At 46.9% G+C, this 23,509-nt stretch overlaps 2 protein-coding genes across 3 annotated transcripts in view; one reads left to right on the forward strand and one right to left on the reverse strand.

The window, feature by feature from the left end:
• HADHA (hydroxyacyl-CoA dehydrogenase trifunctional multienzyme complex subunit alpha) overlaps positions 1-23,509 on the reverse strand; it is a 541,230-nt gene that overhangs the window by 222,033 nt on the left and 295,688 nt on the right. For both annotated transcript variants that reach the window (XM_069605578.1, XM_069605577.1), the window contains exons 15-16: positions 6,267-6,407; positions 3,520-3,588 (exon numbers count right to left, since the gene is read on the reverse strand). In XM_069605578.1, the coding sequence (XP_069461679.1) occupies positions 3,520-3,588; positions 6,267-6,407 (210 nt within the window). The remainder of the gene's footprint in view (positions 1-3,519; positions 3,589-6,266; positions 6,408-23,509) is intronic.
• Positions 19,110-23,509, forward strand: part of HADHB (hydroxyacyl-CoA dehydrogenase trifunctional multienzyme complex subunit beta) — a 679,110-nt gene continuing 674,710 nt past the window's right edge. Inside the window, exon 1 of the mRNA XM_069605580.1 lies at positions 19,110-19,240. The gene's annotated coding sequence lies outside the window, so the exon portion shown is untranslated. The remainder of the gene's footprint in view (positions 19,241-23,509) is intronic.

Below are 23,509 nucleotides of genomic sequence, written 5' to 3' on the forward strand. Positions count from 1 at the left end.
ACCATTGTACTCACACATGTTTGGTCACATCTGTTATCAACTCACTGCAGAAGATCTAGTCTGTCTGTTTTGTGATGGTGTATTAGAGTCGGCAAGATCTTTTATGTGAATGTGAAGCACTGGGAGCGCGGAGATTGAAGGCTGGTCTTGTCAATGGATGGGAACCGATCATGCCCGTATTGTGTTTTCTAGTCTGTTCTGGAAGGAAATCGAAAGAATTATGTAAGTATTATCATGATGGGGATGCTGGATGGAGTCTTGATCTCAGGTTTTAGTAAGGGTTTTATGATTTATCACCGTCTTTTTTTAGTGATGGTTTTGAATGTCATTGTTGAAATGTTGAATAAACAAAAAAAATAAAGATATTCCCTTCGTTCAGCGCAAGTTACCAAAGGTGACGGAGGTGGTATAGCCCAGCTTAATCTTCACACTGAATCAGTTTGTTGTCGCCATGACCATCAGTCTGGCTTCAGAGCAGCCAGAAGCACGGAAACTGCTCTGCTGAACATCCGTAAAGACCTGCTCTCTAACCTTGATTCTAATCTCCCTTTTGGCCTCATCTTACTCCATCTCTCTTCTGCCTTTGACACGGTCAACCATGCCATCCTGCTCAATCGTCTCCGTGATAACCTGGGTATCGTTGATCAGTCCATAGCCTGGCTGACCTCGTTCCTCTCTGATCGACCCTCCCAGGTCCAACTTGGGTCCTTTCCTCTCCTCTATCTCGCTCTCTACCTTTAGTGTTCCAAGGGGTCTATTCTCTCTCCCTGGCTGTTCAACCAATACCTGGCACCTCTCACCCACTGCATTGCCGCTTTCTGCTCCAACTTTCAGTGCTATGCGGATGGCACGTTTTCAGGCTCCCCTCTGCCACCTCTTCTCAACTCTGACTGTCAGCTATCCAGGAGTGGTGTGCCACCAACAATCTCTGCCTTAATGCCAGTAAGACAGATTCTCATTGGCACACCTGCACCCTCCTTTCCGGTCACACTGGCAAGCCTCCATTGGCACTCTTCTTGCTCCCACCTGCGAGGCTAAGAACCTCTGGGCCATCTTCAACTCCACACTCCTTTTCTCCTCACATCTCTGAAATCTCCAAGTCGTCAAAATACCAATTGCACCTCCACAGATGTATTCTTCTTCTCCATCCCCCAGAAGCTCACAACTGTCTCTAGTGCTCTGGTTCTCTCTAGGCTGGACTACTGAAACAGCCTCTTTCTAAATCTGCCAGCTTCTACTCTCCACCCTTTGCAACTAATCCGGAAAAGGACTGATACTTGTCCTTGGCCTCAAGCCCAGGGTAGCTTATCTCTCCAGCACTGAAATGTCTGTATTGGTTCCCAGTGGCTACAGGGATTAAGTTCAAGACTCTCTGCATTGTCGGCAAGGCCTTCTGGGGCCTGGGTCCTCAATACCTCCAACTCTCTTTGTAAATACCTTCCAACTCGAGCTTTTCGATCCTCCACCTCAAACTACCTCAGGATGAGTCGCTTCTCCAAGCAAGGAGTTGGTGGTAGATCTTTCCCCGGCTGGGGCCTCCCTCTGGAACAGCCTCTCTGGAACTTGGAGAACCAGCTCCGGTTCCCAAAGCACCTCAAGACCTTCCTCTTTGCTTTGCCTTCTCTTTTCCTCTCCCCTGCTGATTTCCTGTCTGATACTGCACTGGTCACCCGACTAACCTCCGATTTCAGGCCAGGTCCCTGCCCGCCCAGTTGCACATCCACACTGCCTCCCGGCAACCCTTGCACTTGGGTCTGTATCTGTAATCCTACAGTACCCTACCTGTACTTTGGACACCTGCTGTCTGCACTTACCCTTGCACCTGCCACCCGCACTTCTGGTCATTGTTTTGATCCTAAGTACAGCACTGCCCCCTCCCCTTTCCCCAGGGACTTTAAACGCCCCCCCACCACCCTCACCTGCACAATCTCAATTTCACTTGGCCTAATAAGATGGGTGTCTGTCCTCCCTCTGTTCCCCAATTCTTGCCTCGTCACGCCTTGAAAGAAAATGTGTATAGGTGTGTTACAAATGCCATATATACCCGACGGGCTGTGCCCATTTCACCTTTATTATTGGGATCACTGCTTTAGTAGTAGGGTGGTGCTCAGAAGGCAGTTTAGCCAGTTCTCGTCCATGTACATCTACAGAGCAGTACCCTTTTCTTCACAACAGGGGGTTGTACAAAAACTGACTTAAGAATTTGTGGAACTCTGCTTTTACAGTGTTAAAAAAAGCAGTTCCGTACAAGGGGCATTCAAGCAATGGCAGGAAGGGGGCTGTAAAAAGCTGGGGGATATGTTCCGGGACGGAAGGGTTCTCTCATTCGAGTACTGTAAGAGGGAATTTGGTGTGAAGGAGGGCGGAAAGGCTGAGGTATGCACAGATACATCACTGGGTTCTGAAACCCGCAAACAAACAGGCAGCGACCAGGAATATGACACAGTTTGAAAAGTTCCTCTTATCTAATGACGGGTCGAAGGAGTTAATATCAAACCTCTACAGAATCCTAGATAGCACACTTGCCAGACAACACTGGCCATATATGCAGGGATGGGAACGGATCTTGGGGAGGGAGATCGGGAGAGAGGAATGGGAGAGGCTATGGAGAAAGCTACCCAAACTAGCAAGAGCATCCCAACTGCAAGAGGGGTGGTATAAGATACTGTTTGGCTGGCAGTACACACCAGGCTGTCCCCATAATATATACACCCAGAGACCTCAGGAGCCTGTTGAGGGGGTGCGGGATGGAAGACACGGCAGAGCACATCTGCTGGGGATGCCCAAAAATAGAAGCTTTCTGGCAAGAGGTGCAAAAGGCGCAGGAACAGGCCTATGGGCCGGGGGCAATAGACCACCGGAGCAAATCATACTAGGAGTTAGGGGAGATACCAAGGAGGGGGAACCCAGAACCCAGGGAAAAAGCAAGAGTGGTACTCGCGCTCGCAGCTATGAGAGTAACAGCACAAAGGTGGAATAGTACAGAGGTACCCATGGTACAAGACTTGTTACAGAAAATATGGGAGATTGTGGCTCTTGAGTGGGCAACGTATGCTACACATGATCAGCTTCAAACCTTTTCAAGTGACTGGGGAGAAACTCTGGCGTCCTCAGGCGATATCCGGGTTGGGTGGTGCCCCCAGTGCCTAAGACTGTTGGACTTACAGTGAACCTCGGCGATCGATCCATGAAATTAATGGACCGAGGACTATGTGGAATCTGTCTCCGGAGGTGGGAGGGAGGGGAATGAGTTTATATGTTGTAAGACTAATAAAAAGATTTAATTAAAATAAAAAGTGCAGCTGCGTCTGATATTGCAACTAAAACCTTGAAATGTAGTCTACATAAGCCACAGTATAGGATGCAGGAGTGCAATTGGCCCTTGGGTTAGAAGATCCGCACCTCACGTAAAATTTGACAGGAGCATTCACTCACCTGCGGATGCCCATCATAAACCACATTTGATTGTTCACCCTACGTGTTGACAGCATTTGTAACAGCACTGCAAACATGACAAACCTGCATAACTCTGACCACTTCAGCCATCATTGGCCCCAGGCACCGGGTGGTGTAAAATCCAGGCCCATCCTGAAAAGGAAAGCAAATATGTATGTTCAATCATGAGGGGTTAACAGAAATCCATCCCACTGCACCCCTCGTCAAACACGCTAAAATCACACTACTGTGGTTGCCAGTTCAGCCGCTGTCCTGGGGCTACAACCATCAATCACGTGAAAAACAAACCATGTACTGTGCAAGTGGAAATACGTTCCTTATCCAGGAATTTATAAGAATCAAACAGCAGTGTAAGTGCATAGGAGCATTACCATCACAAGAGTCAGGTGACGCTCTGTTAGGAGAGCTTTATCTTTACAGAACCTTTCCCTCCATTTCTATAGACGGCCAAACATTTTGCTTTTATTTTTGAATCAGACCTGAACTTTTTATAGTGCAGTGAAGCATTCAAGCTCACTAGACTGGCTTTTGCTCATCTGTCATGGGGAAATGAACATGTCCATCAGGACTCGGTACTGGGAAACATGGTTTCCTTTAGTCTTGTTACTTTGTTGCCTCTTTTTAACTTTATCATTGTAAATGTATCTTACAATAAAGTAAAATGTGGTACACTTTTTGTTTTGCCCTAGACCAACACTCAGACTTTTGGTGCGCCTAAGGGACAAGCTGGTGGCAGAAGTTACATTTTACTATTTTGTGTATTTTGTTTTAGCCTTACCGCATTTACTGTGTTTGGCTACCTAATATGGCTAGTGTGCAAACATGGCAGTGCCACAAGGTTTTTCGATTTGTCCCATGACCATCTTGTCAAAAACCCTTCTTCCTGACCTGGGAGGACAGGAAAATCCTTATATGGACTTCCAGTCCCCAGGAAAGCAGAGGCTTTTTGCGGGCTACTGCAGCGTGTGCTTGCTACCAGGAAGTGGGTTGGAACAGCCTTGTCTCAATCCACAAACTGGTTTCAGTGTGTCTGAATGGTATGCATGAGCTGTGCCACCAGTGGTCCTGATTGGACCACTGTTGGGAGTGTTTGTGGGGACAAGACATTTGATTGGCTAGTGAAAGTTTCAGTAACCTGGCTTTTTGGATTAAAAGAGGACCCCTGCACCAATCCCAGAGATCTTGATAGAAACAAAGGAGCCAAGTATTCTGTCCAGCTGCAAGACGTGTAAGGGGACCGTGGATCCGTTGGAAGGCCTGGTGACCAACTTGTGCTGCTGTCCTGGAAGAGCCCACTCTTTCAGGTGATCTTCAGAAATCCTTCAAAGGAGCTTTGAACCTTGGAGTGGAGGGAACATCCACCCTGAAAGTCAGCTCAGAGTCCTGCGAAGAATAGACATCTGAGGTTCCCCTGGATCACCTTGGGGCTGCCCAGCTCAGAGTGTGGACTACTGTGCTGCAGAAGACAGGGTTCCACATGGAGCCATGGAACTCATGGCATCGACTGCTTGTGCTACAGGATCACTGCTGCAAGTCTGGTTGCGACAAGGGTGTAACTTTGTGTCAATTGCATCATTGGAAGTCGTTCAAAAAAGCTTTTCTACATCCAGTCCTGTGCTGAGAGGGGCCCTGCATCACATTCTTCTGCATTCTCCATCTTGAGAGCTTGCACCAGCATTTATCGCTGACTGGAGAAGTGCTCAAACTTGCACCCTGGGGCATAAAGGACTGCCGCTGAAGGCACGGAAAAGCGACCGTGGACCCTCTTCAGAAGACCTGACAAGTCCCAAGAAGAATCAGAGTACTGCAGGTGAGTTGTAACCGTACTTCTGAACCCCTAAATCCTTTTTAAAAGTTTAACTTTGGCAACGGTTTGGGCTTTGCCATTGCTTGCTCACACAAGCAATCCAAAAGTGGGTGACACTTATTAGCTAGGATAACTTTTCCTCTAGCCTTTGGAACTCTTCATTTGACCCCAGAAACGCTCCACCAACTTCTTTCCAACTCTCAAAACTGCGGAAAATTGGTGAACTTTTGGGCACAAGGCCCCATACATCTTACAGATAAGTTAGTGCTGCATACTAATACTTACCTTCCTTTGCAGGGGTTGGTTACTTATTTTGCCCTACTCCAGTGATTTAAATGGCCATAAATAAATATGTATGCTTTTTATAACGGTTTGTGCAAGACTGCCTTGACTTTCCACTGTCTGTACTCGTTGAGAACCCCCCTTGCCAGGCTCACCGCTCCAGAGACTTCACCTAGACCACTCGTCCACCTACCTTGAACTAGTTTGGCTACAGCTCCCAGAGTTGTCCCAGTCACTAAACTAAGTTGGCCTTTTTTACATCTCTCCACTAAGCCAGGGTATAGAAAATCATCCCCAACACGATATGATACAATAAGGCCCACCACAACAACTATATAAGGTAGGTGATCTGTTGTCCACATTGCATGACCCTGTACTGCAATAATAATTCAGCTTTGCAGAATATGTTCCTGCTCTCATAACAGACCCTCTAAAATTAAATGGTTGCGACAGATTCAGAATCCATAGCGATACAGCTCTAAACCAAGTAGGACCTTTAAAAAGGTAATAATGATCATAGAGCAAGCAGTTAATGTTCATATTCCCACATTTTTCACTACCATCTGGAGGCTCTCTACCATGAGGGAATACTCTACATTTTAAAATCTGAAGGGCACCCAAATGTAGGAGAAGCAGTGAGAACCAACTGAAGTGGTGGCAATGGTAACTCAATGTTCTGATCCAACTAATGACAAGTCCTCAACCTTTGCACCCAACTCACCTTCACAACGATTATGACTTTTCCTTGTTTCAGCCCAACAGCCACAGCAGAAGCAGCAGTGTCAGGAGAAGTCTGGTCTGTGGTGATGATTTCCAGAAGCTGCATTTTGTCCACAGGAGAAAAGTAGTGCATTCCAATCACCTACACAGGGGACAAGACAAGCAACTCTGTACACATGACTTTGTACCATACATAGGAGTGTACAATACTGTGTTTGCATTGATCATGGAAAAAGATTTACCGAGCTGGAGATAAACATCGGCTCCTGGATATTTGGCATCACAGCAAGCAGAAGCTACCATAGGGAGGGAGTAGCCATTACATGTTTCGAAAGCACTGTAACTAGGGGTGTGAAAACCTCATATTGGGGGGGTGAGTGGGGAGGACACAGCATGTTAGGGGAGTTTCAGTGAAGTCCACTTTGAGGTAAGACTTCATAAAACGATCCCAACAGTATACAGGTCCCCACTCTTCGTATGAAGTCTGTACTGCTCAAGGAACCTTGGTAGAGTGGCAGAGCAGTCAGGCTCATAAGAGGAAGATGTAAGCTGTAGGCAAGTACACGGAACCCACTTAGTAGAGAACTTGAAAGAAACACACCAATAAAGTTATATTAAAATATTTATATTCACACAAGGAATGTCAACATTCTTATATCACTTAACCAACATACATATTAATACTTAAAGACTTCAACAGCCACTGCTTAGGTGGTAGCTGCTCGTGGTACTATTTGAAACCAATGACAGTTCAACCATATTATCAGTTCTATCGTTCACTTGTGAAAAAAAGACAAGGCTATACAGTAATTGTATTTAGTTAGCAAAACCACAAACGGTTAAGTATTTTAGGAAGGAAAAGGGTTGGTTAGTGATACAGTAGCAGAGCTCAACGTTCTAGAAGCAGTTCCAGAGCAAACTAATGCTTTCAAAGTCCTATTCATAACTATGTACAAGTCAGTTCGGAGAGGGCTCAAAGTCTGAAAAAGCAGCAGAACAGCAAGAGTTCCTATGGATACTTTCATTGTCTAGGGAAAGATGCTAGAAGAGTTAAAACAACGTTGGAGACCCTGTTAACAAGGACTCGCAAAAGAGACACAAGCCGGCAGCTTGAGTCAGAGCTAAGAGTGTAGACCCTGGACAGCTCTTTGTGCACTCCCAACACTCTGAAGTGACTCTTCTTGGTTGAAGGTAAGCAATACCTTTTCACTGCACAGTACCCTTAGGTTAGACGAAATGCTCATGGCTGAATTCTCCTACGTGTAGCAACTACGGACCTGTTCTCCAGATTCCTATGTCTGGTGATGAGAGGACAATCTGACGGGGATGGCTCAGCAGCGGTTTTGAGAGAGGAACCTTGGCACAGATTTCTTCAGTCTCCCTGGTCAATCTGCAGTTTTGGCGCCTTTTTCTCAGCACCAACAAAGGATAGCACTCACCCAGTCAATCTTCTTTGATAGCTGGAATCCTGCACTATGGTAAGGGGACTTGGATGAGTTGGATTGTGCCTCTGGGGGTTCACCTGGAGCTCAGCAGAGGCTTGGACTGATTTAGCCCGTCTAAGACGATGTACAATGCAGTTGGGTCAGAGGTCTCCCGATATTTGCGGTCTGCAGCTCTGGAAAGACACAGCACCTCGGGGGAATGGCTCAGATTGTAGTTTGTCCCAGAGCTAGATGGTCCCACCAACCAAAGTTAAGGAGGAGTCCTCTTTCGGAGTTCCTGTGTCGAGTGGAAAACAGTCAGTATAGCAGTGGTCGCTTTACAGTGATGCAAAGGGTCAACAGGTGTCTCTAGTTGTAGTCTTTTACGTTTACTTCAGTTTAGGGCGGTCGACTTGCCTTTCACCTCAGGAAACTCACCTTTTATTCAGTTTCAGCACACACTTCTCTGAAATCCCTCAGCAGTTTACAGAAAGGGGCAGGTGGCCGTCCAATCAGGACAGCAAGCCACCCCCGGTGGGTTCTGGTTCCATTCAGGCAGACAAAGGGCAGGGAGTTAAAACCTCCTAGTTAGGGAGAATTCTCAGAAATGTGCCAATTCCTCTCTTAGAGACCGCAGCACTTTTGCTGGACTCTAGGACTTCTTAATTTTTAACCTGGAGAGAGTGAGACCTTTTTCCCCACACTCACGTGTTTTGCTGTGATTTGAACTCTGTTTTTGGAGCCTGAAACTCTGTAGGCATCTTTTTGCATTGTGTCACGCAGCACCTTCAGTGCAGTGACACAAGGAAGTCTTGCAGATTTCCCAAGGTTTAAATACCTTACTCTTAGATTAACTACTGTTTCCAAGAGCAGTTAAGTAAAATTGACTTTACTGTACATTGTAAATTTCTAGACCCAGCACACTATCTTACAATAGCCTGCTGGTGGGGTTACTTAGTAGCCCCTTTGTCTAGCTTCTCATGTATTTTTTAGGTTACTCTTTACCCAATTAATGGCTGGTGGCAGTGGTTACTTTTTACTACCGTGCTGCGTTTTTAGCGTGTGCTGCGTTTGCAGCCCCAGTGAAGCACCCATGGGTGTTAGGCCCAGTCTTCTTTTTTCTCCATTTCTTGTTGTTTTGGTCCTTCTTGAGATTTACTCTGCGCGCCAAACCAGGTTTAGTCCATTTGGTCGTTTTGTCTTTGGCGGACTTCATGAGTGAAACCTGCCTCTGGCTCCAAAGTGTTTGGTGGGGGAAGGAAGTGAGGGAGGTACCCGAAACTCCATATGCTTAGTCTCCTAGGAGATAGGCATGCACTCCTAGGTGATTGGCCAGCTGCCAGTCCGGCAAGGACGGCCACCCTGCTGGGTGACTGACAGCTAGGCTGGAATGAATGGGAGAAACCTGCATAAAAGGCGAGGCTTTTTGGCTTTTAAGGCAGAGTCTACCACTGGACGAATGAATCCGAAGATGAGCTTGAAGAGGACGCCTGCTGCAACTCCTGGACCATTGGATTGCCCGGTGAAGCCCTACTGCTGTGCTGAAGCTCCAAATTCGTATCGACCGAGAACCCCTGCAAAGAAGACTTCTCCCCTTGAGTTGGTGGGACCAATCAACTCAACAAGTAAGCCAACTGGATACCATTCTCGGAGCTGGTTGTCCTTTCCTCAGAGTGCTGCAGGAAACCGAATAACCAGGGAGAGAGACACCAGTTTGTGTGCTTTACTACCGCTACCGGAATTGAAGATTTGCCAAGTGGCAGCTTTGACCAGTGCCAGTACAGGAGTCCCTCGACGTCCTCCCTCTCGTCCCCAACGACAGGCTCCGGAACAGCGAGATCTGCAGGAACAGACAGCTTCAGCTGCATATTTTTCTTCATTGTAAGGTACTGTGAAAACCCGACCGAGAGAACTTACCTCTCACTGCGAAAGTGCTTGGAACTTTGGCAACTTGCAGGCCTATTCAGCTTGTGACGCAATATATGAATCTTTGTTTTACAAACTACTTCTGAGAACTTAGGTAAAGAAGTTTCCGTTTAACTACCAGAACTGCTTTTTCCTATACACGACTTTAGCCCATTGACTTTGGCCTAACCTATTGCATTGAATTGACGACACTGGTGAACAAACTATTTGCACTGTCTAAGAGTTACTAATCTTTTTATTAACCTATGCCATTTTGCCCCTCCTTCAAAGTAGTTTAAATGCCTCAGAACCGTACAGTGTAAAGTACTGAAGAATATATGTGTGATATAGATAGCCTCCTTCTAGTGAATGTTTTATACCTGACTGTGAAATAAATTAATAAGTGTTTTATCAAGAAACCTTGAGTGTAAGAGTTTATCCGAATACTTGTGATTGTAGACCTTTGTGTAACATCATTACAGCTCACAGTCCCTCTTGAGATAAGCCTGGCTGCTCAGCTACCAAAAACTGTAGTACAGACTTATACCAAAGTTTGGTTTTGCTTACACCTTTAGTCATAGTTGTGTGTAGCGGTCCCAAAGGGTACTGCATACAAACTCTGCCTAACACTCCATTTTTTTTTAAGAAGGCTTGCTTAAATGACAGGTAAATTAATAATTGTTTTATCAGGAAACCTTGAGGATCAGTGTTTATTTGAATACTTGTCACTGTAACACCACTACTGCTCACATTGACCCTTCTTGAGATAAGCCTGGCTGTTCAGCCACACTACCAATCTGTGTAGTTCAGGCTTATACCAAAGGTTGCATCAGTATTGCCAGGAGGCGAAGGTTGTTGTAGTGCACCCTAAGGGTCCCAAATCTTTACCTAACAATAATTCAGAGTCTAACTCTAATGTCTTAGAAGAGTCAGAGGAGGAACATGAGTGTCAGGAAGAGAGCCCCTCTACGCCCCAGCCTGCCCTTTTGCCTCAACCTATATCCACTGAGACCCCATAAGGTCCATCACTGAATCCAGAATGTGTGTTGAGAAAATGAGACTTGAGTTATAATTCAAAAGATTACAAGTTCAGGCTGAAACCGAACATCAAGCTCAGGGAACTAGAATGCAACATGCTCTTGAAATGAAGAAATTGTCTCTTGAAAACATTTCTAACCAAGAGTCATCTAGGTCTTCCAGTCCAAAGAGACCTTGCATGCCCAAAGAAGCAGTGAGTATGTAGGATGTGAAACTTGATATTTTGGATTGGTTGGGTGCTTTTTAATATAACTATGGGATTCAGGGTTACACAGGGAATCAGCCGATCACTTGGCTTTTGTCTAGGCTCCCCCAGGTTGCAACTGATGCTGTAATAGAGGGGGGGCAGCTGAAAGATTGAAGTATGAAGATGTGAAACTAGCTTTGATAGGTAGATTTGGGGAAACTCCTTGCCAGTACCTTAAGAGGTTTAGGACACTCAAAGAGACTGATGTACCCCTTGGGCTACCTGGGTGTGTGAATGTTTGAACAACTTAGATGGTTGGGTTAAGGGTTACAGAGTAACCACTTTTGAGGGTATGAAAAATCTATTTTTGTTGAAATGTATTTTTGATGCCTGCTCTCCAGCACTTGGCTGACTAAAGAGATTGATCCCAAGAAGTTAGCAAAGGCTGCTGACGTGTGTTGCCAACAGGGCTACTCACAAGATTTCTGGAGCCACTCACAAAAAGGATGAGGGAAACCAGCACAAGAAGAATGACAAAGAATTCTAAAACCTCCCATCCAAAAGAGGGCCACAAACATAAGGGTAAATACATGAGAAACCAGGTCACTCTAGTGAAACCTCTGGTGCGAAACCAGAGGGAGGTCAGCAGAAGCCCCCCATTTGTCAAAACATTTGGAAAATGTTATGCTTGTGGGTCAACTGACCATGTTAAAGGGGATCCCAGATGCAAGGGTAAACCTTCAAGGATCCACAATGCCTCCTTAGCCTTCATCCCAGAGGGAGAAGTTCATATGGCAAGTGGAAACTCACCTATTGGCTGAAGACCCCATTGGAGTCTCTGCCAGTGTTTGTGTCCCTGGGTCTGTGAGAACAGCATAATTTAGATGTGTATAACTCTACTCCAGATAACACAAAATATTACAAGGACAGTGTACTTGTGAATGGTCAGGAAATCTCTGCAATTAGAGACACTGGAGCCAGCATTATAGTGGTGGATGAAACCTTTTTCAAACCAGAGGATCTTGCTAAGGCACCCAAAGACCCCACTAAACTTGCTGGAGGCCCTGTCCAGATGGTTCCATTACGACCAGCTCTCATGCAGTGCAACAAAATGACTAAGAATACCTGTCAGTGTACAAAATGAGGTGCCTGGGAGAGTCCTGTTGGGGAATGACTTAAAAGGTCTTTGAGTTGTGTCAAGCACCCCCAGGCCTCCCAGCAAAAGGACTCAGGGGGCAAACTAGACTGGCCAAAGAGCAAACATTGAATGACTCAGTGGGAAGTTAAAGAGGTACCTATAACTCCCAGTCCACAGGAAGAACAACCTTATGACTCTAGGAAGAAAGAGACAAAGGGGAAACCTAAAGTCCCAGGAAGTAAGAAACGTGCCACCCCTGTGCACAAAACAAGGACATCCCCGAGAGGACAGTCCAAGGTCACACCTGTGACCCCTCCACCAGCTGAGGTGAATCAGCTACTGAACTACTGAGCTGGAAGAAGCCCTTCCCCCCCCTGCTGGAGATCTGGATCCTAAAGACCATCCTAAACTGCAGACTTTGCTTGCAGAAGGTGGCCCCTGTAGGGAAGACTTCAGCAAAGGTCAAATAGTGTGTCCTACTCTTGAAGGACTTCGCCAACAGGCAGCTTCCGATGTGGAAGGGCAAAATCCAGGAAATAACAGGCTGTACTGGGAGGATAACCTCATTTACAGTGAGCCTTTTGACACTAGCCCAGGGGACTACAGAAGACGTGTAGTGCCTCGGGAGGTGGGACCTCAGTTTCTACAGTTTGCCCATGAGATTCCTTTAGCTGGTCACTTAAGTTTTAAGAAGACCAAGGAAAGGCTTTCTCTTTGCGTCTACTGGCCCAAGATGGGGTCTGATGTAGATAAGTACTATAGAAGTTATCACAATTGTCAGACTGCTGGCAAGAGTGGATCCAAGAACGTGGCATCCCAGTGGTGGGATTTCCTTTTGAGAGGGTAGGGATTGATGTTGTTGGTCCCTTAGACTCTGCCACATCTTCAGGCAACCAATTTATATTGGTTGTGGTAGACCATGCTAGCAGGTATCCTGAAGCTATACCTACGAGGACTGTTACTACCCATGCAGTTGCTAAGGCCCTCCTTGGTATTTTTTACCAGAGGTGGTTTTCCTAAGGAGGTTATCTCAGACAGGGGGACCAGTTTTATGTCCCACTACATGCAGACCATGTGGAAAAACTGTGGCGTGACCTACAAGTTCTCAGTCTACCATTCCCCAGACCACTGTGTTGGTGGAGAGGTTTAACAGATAGGTGCTTTAGAAAAACCCTTTAGAAGAAAGTGGGACCTTCTACTGCCATGCCTTCTCTTTTCTTATAGACCAGACCCTCAGGAAGGGTTTAATATACTTGAGGGTAATACCCTACTCTGTCAAGGACTGGGATATCAATAAAGCAAACAGGAAAATGTCCCGACAGGTTCACTACACCTACAAGTAAATGATATTTATACTAGTCTCCTCAATACCAAGGGCATAGCTCAAAATATCTGAAACAGCTCCTAGGTATATATTTATTATTAACGTGTCCACCTAAATCTTGGTGGTTTTTCGTTTTGCCTTTGAGTCTTTTAAGATCACCCATAACACATTTCAAAGAGTACAATTTCATTCGCAACTTGGTTGTCCATAGCGGTGAAGGTAGAGGAGATCCGAAGACCCGTACCTTGTATGTTTTGTCCTTCATCTCTGTCTTGGAAATAGTGTCTCAAGCGAAGTTTTCTAAAGAATGTTTTTATCTCCATTTCTGTAGTGAACCAATCCGTATGGTTCGTTGGGATAAATGTAAGACCCATGCCCAATATTTTCATCTGAATGGGCGATCGCTCAATCCCCGAAAGATTAAAAATGGGGATATCCGGTGTTTGCTGTGTATCGGATAAAGGGCGGATCAATGGTCTATCTATAAGATCTATTGAAGAAACCCCTCCTCCACTGGCGTTGCCGTTTTCTGCCTGGCCAAGGTTCCCATACTGGATTGTAGAGTTCTCCTTTGGATCCGCGGAGCTGGCCTCTCCCTAAAAAAGGCCTTTGTCCTCTTCATCTATATATTTGTTGTTGCTGCCCTATTTGATACGGAATGTCCCCTGAGGAATTACTGCTAGTATTGGAAAAGGTTACCCACCTTCGGTGGCCTCTTCTGTTTGTTGTTTGCTGTGGTCTGGGCTGGTTTTTTTTATTGTAGAGATTCAGCAGTTAAGTAGGGGTAAATCGTTTAGGGGGTAAATCATTTGCCGTGTGACAAATGAAAAGATGATGCCTATGGAGTTGTCTAAAACTCCATAACCAAAGAAAACACAAGATTAAAACATTTCAAAACACATGAATGGGGAAAAAGGTTGCTGGGGGTCTCTAAGGTGAAGGGAATTAGCACATTCATGAGAATTCTCCCTAACAAAGAGTTTAGGGTGTCTTTCATAATTAGCATAATGTCGTCCGCATACAGGGAAATTTCATGTGTTACTTTCCCCCCATTTCACCCCTCTAACTTGAGGATATAGTCTGATCTGTACCGCAAAGGGTTCCATTGCCATTGCGAAAATCAACGGGAAAGGGTTAGTCCTGACGTGTGCCTCTCCTAATTTCAATCTGTTCCATGCATGGTTTGTTGATCTGGAAGCTTCTAGAAGGGATTTGAAATTTTGGCAACAACATTCTGGTAAATTCAGACCCACAACCAAACCTCTCCAAGACCAGTTCTAAATATCCCAATGATAAATCCAGCGTGGTCTTAGTGTATGATTCCCTGGAGGGCCTTCCCTGGTCTGGTCGTGTAAATCTTCGCGTCAGGGTTTAATAGTGCGATGGGGCGGTAACTGGTACCATCAGTAGAGTCTTTCCCGGGTTTCAGGACTAATAACGTTGTTGATTTTCCCATATCCGCGGTGACTGAATCTTTCTCTCTAATGACATTGAAGAGTCGTGTAAGTGGTGCCAGCACTGTGTGCAAAATGTTTTATAGTAGCCATTGCCCAACCCGTCGGGGCCCAGAGTTTCGTTTGCTGGCAGTGATTAAATTGCATCACTGACCTCTTGGGTTTTTAATCGTACCCCCTAGTGTGCTCCTATCAAACCTCTAATCTGGGGCAGGGGTGTCGCTAGCATATAGGTTCTCTGAGCTTCCGTTGCAAGATGTTCACGTTTTAATATATCTTCATGGAATCGCACCATTATTCCCGTTTTCCCTTTTTCTTCCATACATGTTTGCCTCTGGCCTTTTTAAGCAGAATTATGTAATTGCGTGATCTCTGTTTCTGTAGTTTAGCTGCTAGGAATTTGTTTGCTTTTCTTCCATGTATGTAGTATGACTGTTTTGTGTTCAGTAGTATTTGCGCTACCCGGTCAGCTGTGTGGGCTTCCAGCTGGGCTCCAATTTTCCTTACGGCTCAGTGACTTCAGTGTTGGTTTTGTGCTGTCTTTCAGCCTCCTTAGGTTCCTTTTTGACTTTGTGTGGCGAGGGCTCCCTCTCTAATGTATGCAGCCACTTGGGAGATGAATTCTCTCCCCATTACCGCCTTCCCAGCATCCCACACTGTTCTCCAATCTGTCTCCCATTATCATTATCTTTAAAGTAGTTACTTATTGCTTTCTCTATGTGTGCTCTGAGTGCTATGTCCCTTAACATCACCTTGTTTAATCTCCAGTGGGGCTGCCATCCCTCCTCCTCTCTGCCCATCTCAATGCATACTACCACAGGTGCATGGTCTGAGGTATTTCACCCCTATTTCAACCTTTGTCACATGCGGGATCAGCGAAGCTGACACCACAACCATGTCGATCCAATCGCATCCCTTATGTACCGCAGAGTAGTGTGTATTCCCCGTTCCCCTGGAAGATTCAATTATCCCTAGGTCTCTAAAGAGTTTGCCCAATGCCTGCCTGTTTTTCCCCGTCTGCCGCTGTTGCGGGGGAGTGTTTTGTCTAGTGTCGGGTCCATTACATAGTTGAAGTCCCCGCCTATCACTACCTGGCCTTCGCACCAGCCTCCCAGTTTCCACAGTATCCCAGTTATTTATGTGTCTTGTTTCTCAGTGGGGATGTATAGTGTGATTATCATGTACATTTGCACTTTAATTGTACCCTTGAGCCTCAGTTATCTACCTTCTGGGTCCCTGAGCAGATGTTTCTTGAACCCCGATTCTCTATGGAGCAGTATGGCTACCCCTTTTTTCTCTCCGACTACAGGCATAAATTTGATGGGGGGGAAGCTTTATGGGCCATCCTCCTCTGGGGAGTAGATTTGTTTCTTGCAGGGTACTTGCATTGCTACCAATCTCCCCAAAATTGCGAGACGTTTCGTTGGTGAGTTCAGCCCCTGCATGTTCAGGGTTACAATTGTGGCTTCAGCCGTTTGGTGTGGTCAAGACTGAGTTCTGCACCTCCCCTCTTCTTTAGGACTCGAAACCAGCTCCTACCTCTCCCTGTGCCTTGACCTCTAAAACCTACTTGTCTCTCTTCCCTCTGTTCCCCCGTCCCCTCCCCCCTCCCTATGCCCAACTTCTCCCTTTCCATTTCTCCCCTCATGGCCTGGCCTCCTGAGATCGTCCCAGGGCCTTGGGCCACTGTTTCCCCCCCAGGCATCCTTGCGCCAGGATATTTTCATATCCTGAGTTGATTTCCAAGTTGCGCAGGCCTCTTACCTCTGTCCCGTCTCAGTATATGCTTCCAGCAGCCTTCCTCCTCCTTACAGTCCACCTTGACAGTCATTTCATGGGTGTTCTACTTTTAATTCTGCCACTATCCGGTTCAGTCTTATTTCTTTTGAAGGCCATTCAGTTTCTGCTCCCTTCTCCTTGTCTATTCCCATGGGTTGTCAGTTTCTTTTGAGGTGCCTCGCATTGGGGTGGGGTCCACATGATTCTGGTCCTCATCCATGTGCAGCAGCACTAACCCCTCTTCGTATGTGCTGGTTCGTCGCAGTTTACCATCCCAGGTGAAGGTTAGCAGGAAGGGGAAAGCCCATTTGTAGGATAAGTGCTTTGTCATGAGAACTTTTGTGACCGGTTGAATTAGTCTTCTCTTGTGTAATGTCGAGAGGGCAAAGTTGATAAAGCTGGATCCTGCACCCATTGACCGTCGGGTCCGTTTGCAGCCTTGCAGATCTCAGGTGGTCTTCCTTTAAAAGGTATACAATGACATGGCTACCAGCACATCTCTAGGCCGTGCTCCTGGTGCTTTTCTCTTGGGGCCCACTCAATGGATTCGGTCTATCAATACTTCTTCGGGCGTCCTTTAGATCTTTGTCCATCACCTATTCTGCAAGACCTTTGATCCTTATGTTGGACCCGCAGGATCTGTTTTCTAGGTCCTCGGCTTGCATTTCCAAATTATTAATTGCCCTGTTCACCTGTTCCAGCAAGACGCTGCATTGTTTTGCTTCCTCTGCCATACTGGATAGACCATTCAACACCACGTCTACTCTTTCGCCCAGTTCGTTCATTTCTAACTTCTTGTAGGGCTGATTTCAGCTCCTCCTTCATTCGCCCCATTTGATCTTGGAATGCAAGCGTCATTCTGGTTTCCATGCCTTTTAGGCAGTTTAGCAATTCCCCCTGGTCTTTCACCATCTTGGTGGTGCTTCGTTGGTTTCGGTCTCCGATGTCATTTGTGGTTTCAAGCACTTTTGCGCTTCCTCCGGTTGTTTCGGTCTCCAGCACCTTTCCAGTTGCCCTTCCTGGCATTTAGAAGTACTTTTGGCTCTCGATGGGGTACTTTTGGCTCTCGATGGGGCACTTTTGGACCTCCCCCCTCGGGCTCTCTGACCAGGGTCCGCGGGTGTGGACGTCTTGATTATCTTGTGGGAGGGTTGGCCTTTGCAGCAGTGGGGATACCGGCTCAACTGTTCCACCCTATTCGCAGCTGGGTGCTCCCGTTATGTTTGCTCTCGTTTTTGTTTAGTTCCCCTTTAGTTGTGTTGTCAGTCGGTCGATTATGTATTTTCTGTTTCCTTATTGTTATTCTGATTATGTGCTCTTTGGCTCCAGGTTCCCGCTTCCGTATTCACTAGCCCAGCGGTTGCCGTCTTTCTTCAGGTAGGTCTTAGTCTCCTTGTCCCTCCAAGTATGCCAACTCCTTTCCCGGTGCCTCCAGAGGCTGCAGAGAAGTGGGATCTCTCAGGATGGGAGACTATGACGCCTTGAGTCCAGTTAAGTAGTGGACTTGTTAGGGTTGTTGTCTGAAGGAAGAGAGGTGTTAGGATTGATATCATATTTCCTGTTAGGCTGTTTAGTCATCTGCCTGTATGCAGAGTGCTTGATGTAGGAGGTCATGAATGGAATGTTTGGGTAAGACTGAGTAATGCTTTGTGTTGAGGTTCCACCCAGGACAGTTGACAATGATGTGGCCTGGGTGGTGGGAGCCAGTGGGCGTCCCTTGATCCTGTAACTGATTTAAGTAATCTCCTGATGACATCTGAGTAAATTATCTTTAAGATCTACTGGCATCCAGTTTGTCCTTTCAACCTATTGACCCCACTTAAGGTCATAACATATTTGGCGAAAAGTTGGTCTTGAAGAACCATAGAGAAGACTTATCGGACAGGTGGTTGGAGCCAGGGAGAGAAGAAAGGAGACTCCTGCGGGGGTGGGGTTGCAGAGCAGGAGGAAAACGTGACTTGAGATAAGCAGAGGGAGCCCACTGCCCCCGTGATGAGTCCCACCACCCAGGGATAATGAGGGTGCCTTGCAAGGCTTCAGTGTAGAAGCACAGAGAAGAGAGATGCATCCAGGAATCTGAGAGTCTATGGCACCCTGGGAGTAGTAAGTAGTTAAGGTCTGTCCAGTTGGCACCCAGGGAGGTGTAAGTGCCAGAGACTGCGCCATTCGAGAAGTGACAGGTAAAGTGGTTTAGAGGAGACTGGGTCTGAAAAGATGCAGACCAGTGCGAAGAGGACCGGAAGGGTTCTGACTCTATAGCATAGAGATGAGATGGTGCTTTAGAGTACTGTGGACATTCGGGCGAGTAATGAGGGTGCCACGCCTGACTGCTCAGAGGTGTTGCTGAGTCGCCTCACTTTGGGTTAGTAACAGTTGGAGCCACAGCATGACAGGAGGAACCGTGGTGCTCCGTACGGCTCCCTAGCCTTTGTTCAAGTGATGACGTAAACTGTGTTCCCCTAGGAGCAGGAGATTCAAAGGAATGCGGTGTCCGGCTTGAAGTTTTGTTATGGTATCAAGCAATGTTCAGACTGTTTAAAGTAAAGAACCTGGTCACGCTTCTGCTGGCGTGATGACGTCGGCGGACTCTTCCGTGTCGGTGTCGGGATCCTGAAGAGTCAGGAAGAGGAAGTATTCTGGAGGGCTGCGTTTGATGTGGGCTGACATGTAACGATAAAAGGATAGGAAAATCACGCGCGGTTACTGGTAGGAAAGGCGTCGTTAAGGTAATCAAGAAGGAAAAGAAACATATGTATGTTTTTTCTTCACGGCGCCCCGTGCAGTCTGTACGATTATTTGCTGTATAGTGTCATGTTCACCATGCCATTCTTATGTATTGGCTGGTCAAGGTTTGAATTTTGTGAAGTTCTGTGCAGTGTGTGCATTGGTGGGTTGAGTACTGCATGATAGGGGTGTGGTGCGAGAGTGTGAGATTTGAAAATACAACTGGTTGGTACTGGGTGGTGCATTTAGAGTTAACTTAAAGGTGGTATGTAAATGGGATATTCGCACTAACGTTTTGAGGCTGTGCAGGTGCCATTTGGATTTCATTTTAGACATGTGGACTTTTCAGCGTACCAAAGTCTGTCAATGCAATGATTAGAGATGGAAGCGTGTTGAGGACTATCAGCATGAATGGTTAGCAGTTACCTTACATTGTAGATTAACATTGAGGAATTTCAGGTTGTGTAGGTTGCAGCCATATGGCAACATGGACTTTTAGGGTTATTTTAAAAGCAAAAAGCGGATGTGAGGTAGAGTAACTTTTATGGAAATGTGTTAAATATGTATACATATGCTGCAAAACATCTGTAGGAAGTTCATGTCATGCTAATATGGGTGGGTATGATAACTCATTCATGTGTAGTGTGTGGTGAGCAAATATGCAGTGAGCTGCATGTTTAGATAGTGTTTCGGCATGGGTTAGAGGTAACCCATTGATGGTGTAGAGGCATGTGGGTCCATGCCTAGGAGTTTTAGCATGGGTTGGTGGTAACCCATTTATGTTGTAGGGGTGTGATGTGTTCATGCCTAAGTGTTGTAGCATGTGTTGGAGATAATCGATTTTAGGAACGGGTGTGGAGCAGGTCGCAGCCTGCATGCTGTTCGCGGCACGACAGTGATGGGACGCCGCCCCTCTTTGTTGTCTGATGGGGGTGACTTGAGGTGGGGTGGGAGGCTATGACACCTTGAGTCCAGTTAAGTAGTGGACTTGTTAGGGTTGTTGTCTGAAGGAAGAGAGGTGTTAGGATTGATATCCTATTTCCTGTTAGGCTGTTTAGTCATCTGCCTGTATGTATGCTGAGTGCTTGATGTATGAGGTCATGAATGGAATGTTTGGGTATGACTGAGTGGAATGCTGTGTGTTGAGGTTCGACCCAGGACAGTTGACAATGATGTAGCCTGGGTGGTGGGAGCCAGTGGGCATCCCTTGATTCTGTAACTGACTTAAGTAATGCCCTGATGAAATCGGAATAAATCATCTTGATGATCTCCTGGCATCAAGTGTGTCCTTTCAACCTATTGACCCCACTTAAGGTCATAACATCTGTATTTATCTACACTCCTCTTTCACAACCGTACTCTTGCGTAATGTTAGTTAGCGTTGCGTGACTTTCAAGCCGTGCTATTCACAGTCTCACCCGGTCACTTTTCCCCCCACGGGTATTCAGGGTGGGGGGTGCGGTCTCTGGGTTTTGCTCCTCTGCGTTGCGCTGTTTTGACAAATTCCTCCCTCATGTGGGCACCTTTCTCCCATCTTCCCCAGCTCCAGCTTGAAGGGTTGTGATGTGAGGCCGGTGTATGCTGTTGTCCCCTGAGTCCCTTCAGCCGTGGGACTTTTACAGACACTGGGGTCTGTGTGTGATCCACCGCCCCGGGTGTTAACATGGTCCTACTTTTGTTGCCAGCACCTTTGTCCATAGGGCATACTGAGGATCTTGGACGTGGGACAGCTGTATTATGGCCTCCGTGCTGTGAGGTTGCCAAGAGTCCTGGCTTATGATCGCCTGCTCCGCTCCCCGTGTTCTGTGCCGAGTTGGCCCCTAGGCTCCTATTATTTCGCTGTTAGCACCCGCGGGCGTATACTTCACCATGTCCGTTCCCCCACTGCTTCGTCAAGCCAGCCCAGGGTCTCCCACCGACTCACCGTGGCTCCATGTGGGGCGCAGGATTGCCTCTGCACCAGAATCTACTCCGTCGGGTTATGGGCTCACAAGTGCAGCTCCTCCATACTCCTTCAGCGTTGTGAAGCACCGGTGTAAACGTGCGGGTCACAGTCTCCTCCTGCCTCTCCGATACAATCACGGGGGAGGTTGGGGTGCTGTCTACAGTTCAAGGCACATATTTGGACCAGTTGCTCTCTCCGGGGCTGATTGTGGGGGTGCATAGCTTCTTGCCGTGCTGATGTTTACCAAGGTCTGCAGTGGCAGCGGAGTCGTCCGTTTACGCTTAATTTCATCTCCTGCCCAACATTGCACTTTTCATGGGTGTCACAAGAGCAGGAGGGTGTTTGTTCGGTGGCTCCAGGCTTGCTAATGTCTCCTCCAACTTTTCCGCCAGTTGGAGCTCGGAGGATAGCCCCTTCACGGGGCGGCAGCCATCTTGAATCCTGTTATATATTCTTAAGCAGGCAAGTACTTTTGAACCCCCCAATGCACAGTAGATTAACCCTTTCCTGCGGGAAAGGTAAAACACAAAGTCAGAGGTAAGAAGAGTCTTTCAGGGAGCCAGGACAGTCAATGTTATTCAATCAAAGTCTAGGTGAGCTGAAGCGCTTCTTGCAGGTAAGTAACAAAAGTCATGCACTAGGTTTAACAAGTCTTGGTAGTAAATGAAATCACTGTAGGGCCACACGCTGGGAGGCGTGAGAGGCAAAGCTGCAAGTAACTCTGCAAAGACCCCCTAGGCAAGTCTCAAATGAGAGCTAGTAAGCCTACACGACAAGAGGTAAGTGACCCCTTCATTTTACAGTACCTTTGGCTAGAAGAAATTGGTCCTAGCTGGCAACTGTTCCCATGTAGGTCTGCAGATCAGGTTGTTCCTGGGCCTTAGTCATGGGGCCAAGAGGGAGGACATTTGGGGACTCCTGCACTACTAATGGAGGGTCAGTGGCAGCAATGGGCAAATTTCAGATCAGCAGCACTTCGCAGATTCGGCTACTCTCGCAAATAGCACCACCGTGGTTCTCGGATACCACTATGGACTTTCCTCCCATCTGGGGTCCAGCAATCTGTTAAAGTTGCTCAGGCTTGGTCAGTCCTGCTTCCTGGGAGTCCAGAGGATCTTCCTGGAGCTCGAGTCCGACTTAGAGACTTGCTCGATTCTGGAGTTCTTCTCCCTGGCGATCGGTTCCTGTAGCAGCAATGGCAGTACAGCCAGCTCCAGGAGGATGTCCAGATGAGCTTGCCTTGGGGTCTATTGGCCCCACCAACCCAAGGGGAGGAGTTGTCCTTTGCAGGGCTTCTCTAGTCAAGGCGAATTCAGAGCTTTAGCACAGCAACAGGGCTTCACCGTGCAAACCAACGGTCCAGGAGTTGCAGCAGGCGTCTCTTCCAAGTTCCTCTTTGGATTCCTTCGTCCAGTGGTCGATTGCCTTCCAAGCAAAAAGCCTCGCCTGTAATGCAGGTTTCTCCCATTCATTCGCAGCCTAGCTGTCAATCACACAGCAGGGTGGCTGTCCTCCAAGGACAGCCAGTCGACCAATCACCTTTGGGTGTATTCCTGTAACCAAAGGGATTAAGCACAGGAATTTTCAGGCACCTCCCCCACTTCTTGCCCATGCCAAACAAGCTGGAGCCAGATGCATGCTTCATGCCAAAGGTAAAATGAACAAAGGGACCAAACCTGGTTTGGCACGCAGAGTAAATCTCAAGGACCTCCCCAGCAAGGAATGGTGAAAAAAAAGACCGGGGCCATTTTGACAAAATGGGCAATCATGGGTGCCTTACTGCAGCTGCGAACGCAGCCCGTGGTACAAACAACGGTAGTTAAAAGTAAACCGGTGCCACCAGCCATTAATTGTAGAAAGGGTAACAAAAATGTTACATGAGAAACTTAAGGTGCAGTATGTCACAATTGTAAAAAGATGATGCTTATAGAGTTTGTGAGACTCCAAAACCAAAAGTGAGTATAAATTAAACATAAATACATTAGAGTGGTAAAAAGGTCTCAATCTCTCCAGGTTAGAAGTCTTAAAGTCAAGCAAAAGTACTGGGGGTTTCTAATGTAGAAGGGAATTAGCACATTTCTGAGAATTCTCCCTAACAAGGCCCTCATCGCAGTCCCGCTCTAGACAAAGATTGCACACCCGGTGCTTGTCTACCCAAGGGAAATTTTTATTACAACTTGGGCAGAATTTAATTGGCGTTCTCCATAGCCATACGAAATGGCAGCCTGTCGAAAATAGCAAGGGTATAGAAGAAAATGCATTCTCTAATGTCCACCCCCCACTCTCCCTACCATTAGAGCAGAGGCCTGGTGCGGCCGAAGGAGTC

Source organism: Ambystoma mexicanum, chromosome 4p, assembly GCF_040938575.1.
Source record: "Ambystoma mexicanum isolate Mex_15411 chromosome 4p, UKY_AmexF1_1, whole genome shotgun sequence".
NCBI classification, from domain to species: Eukaryota; Metazoa; Chordata; class Amphibia; order Caudata; family Ambystomatidae; genus Ambystoma; species Ambystoma mexicanum.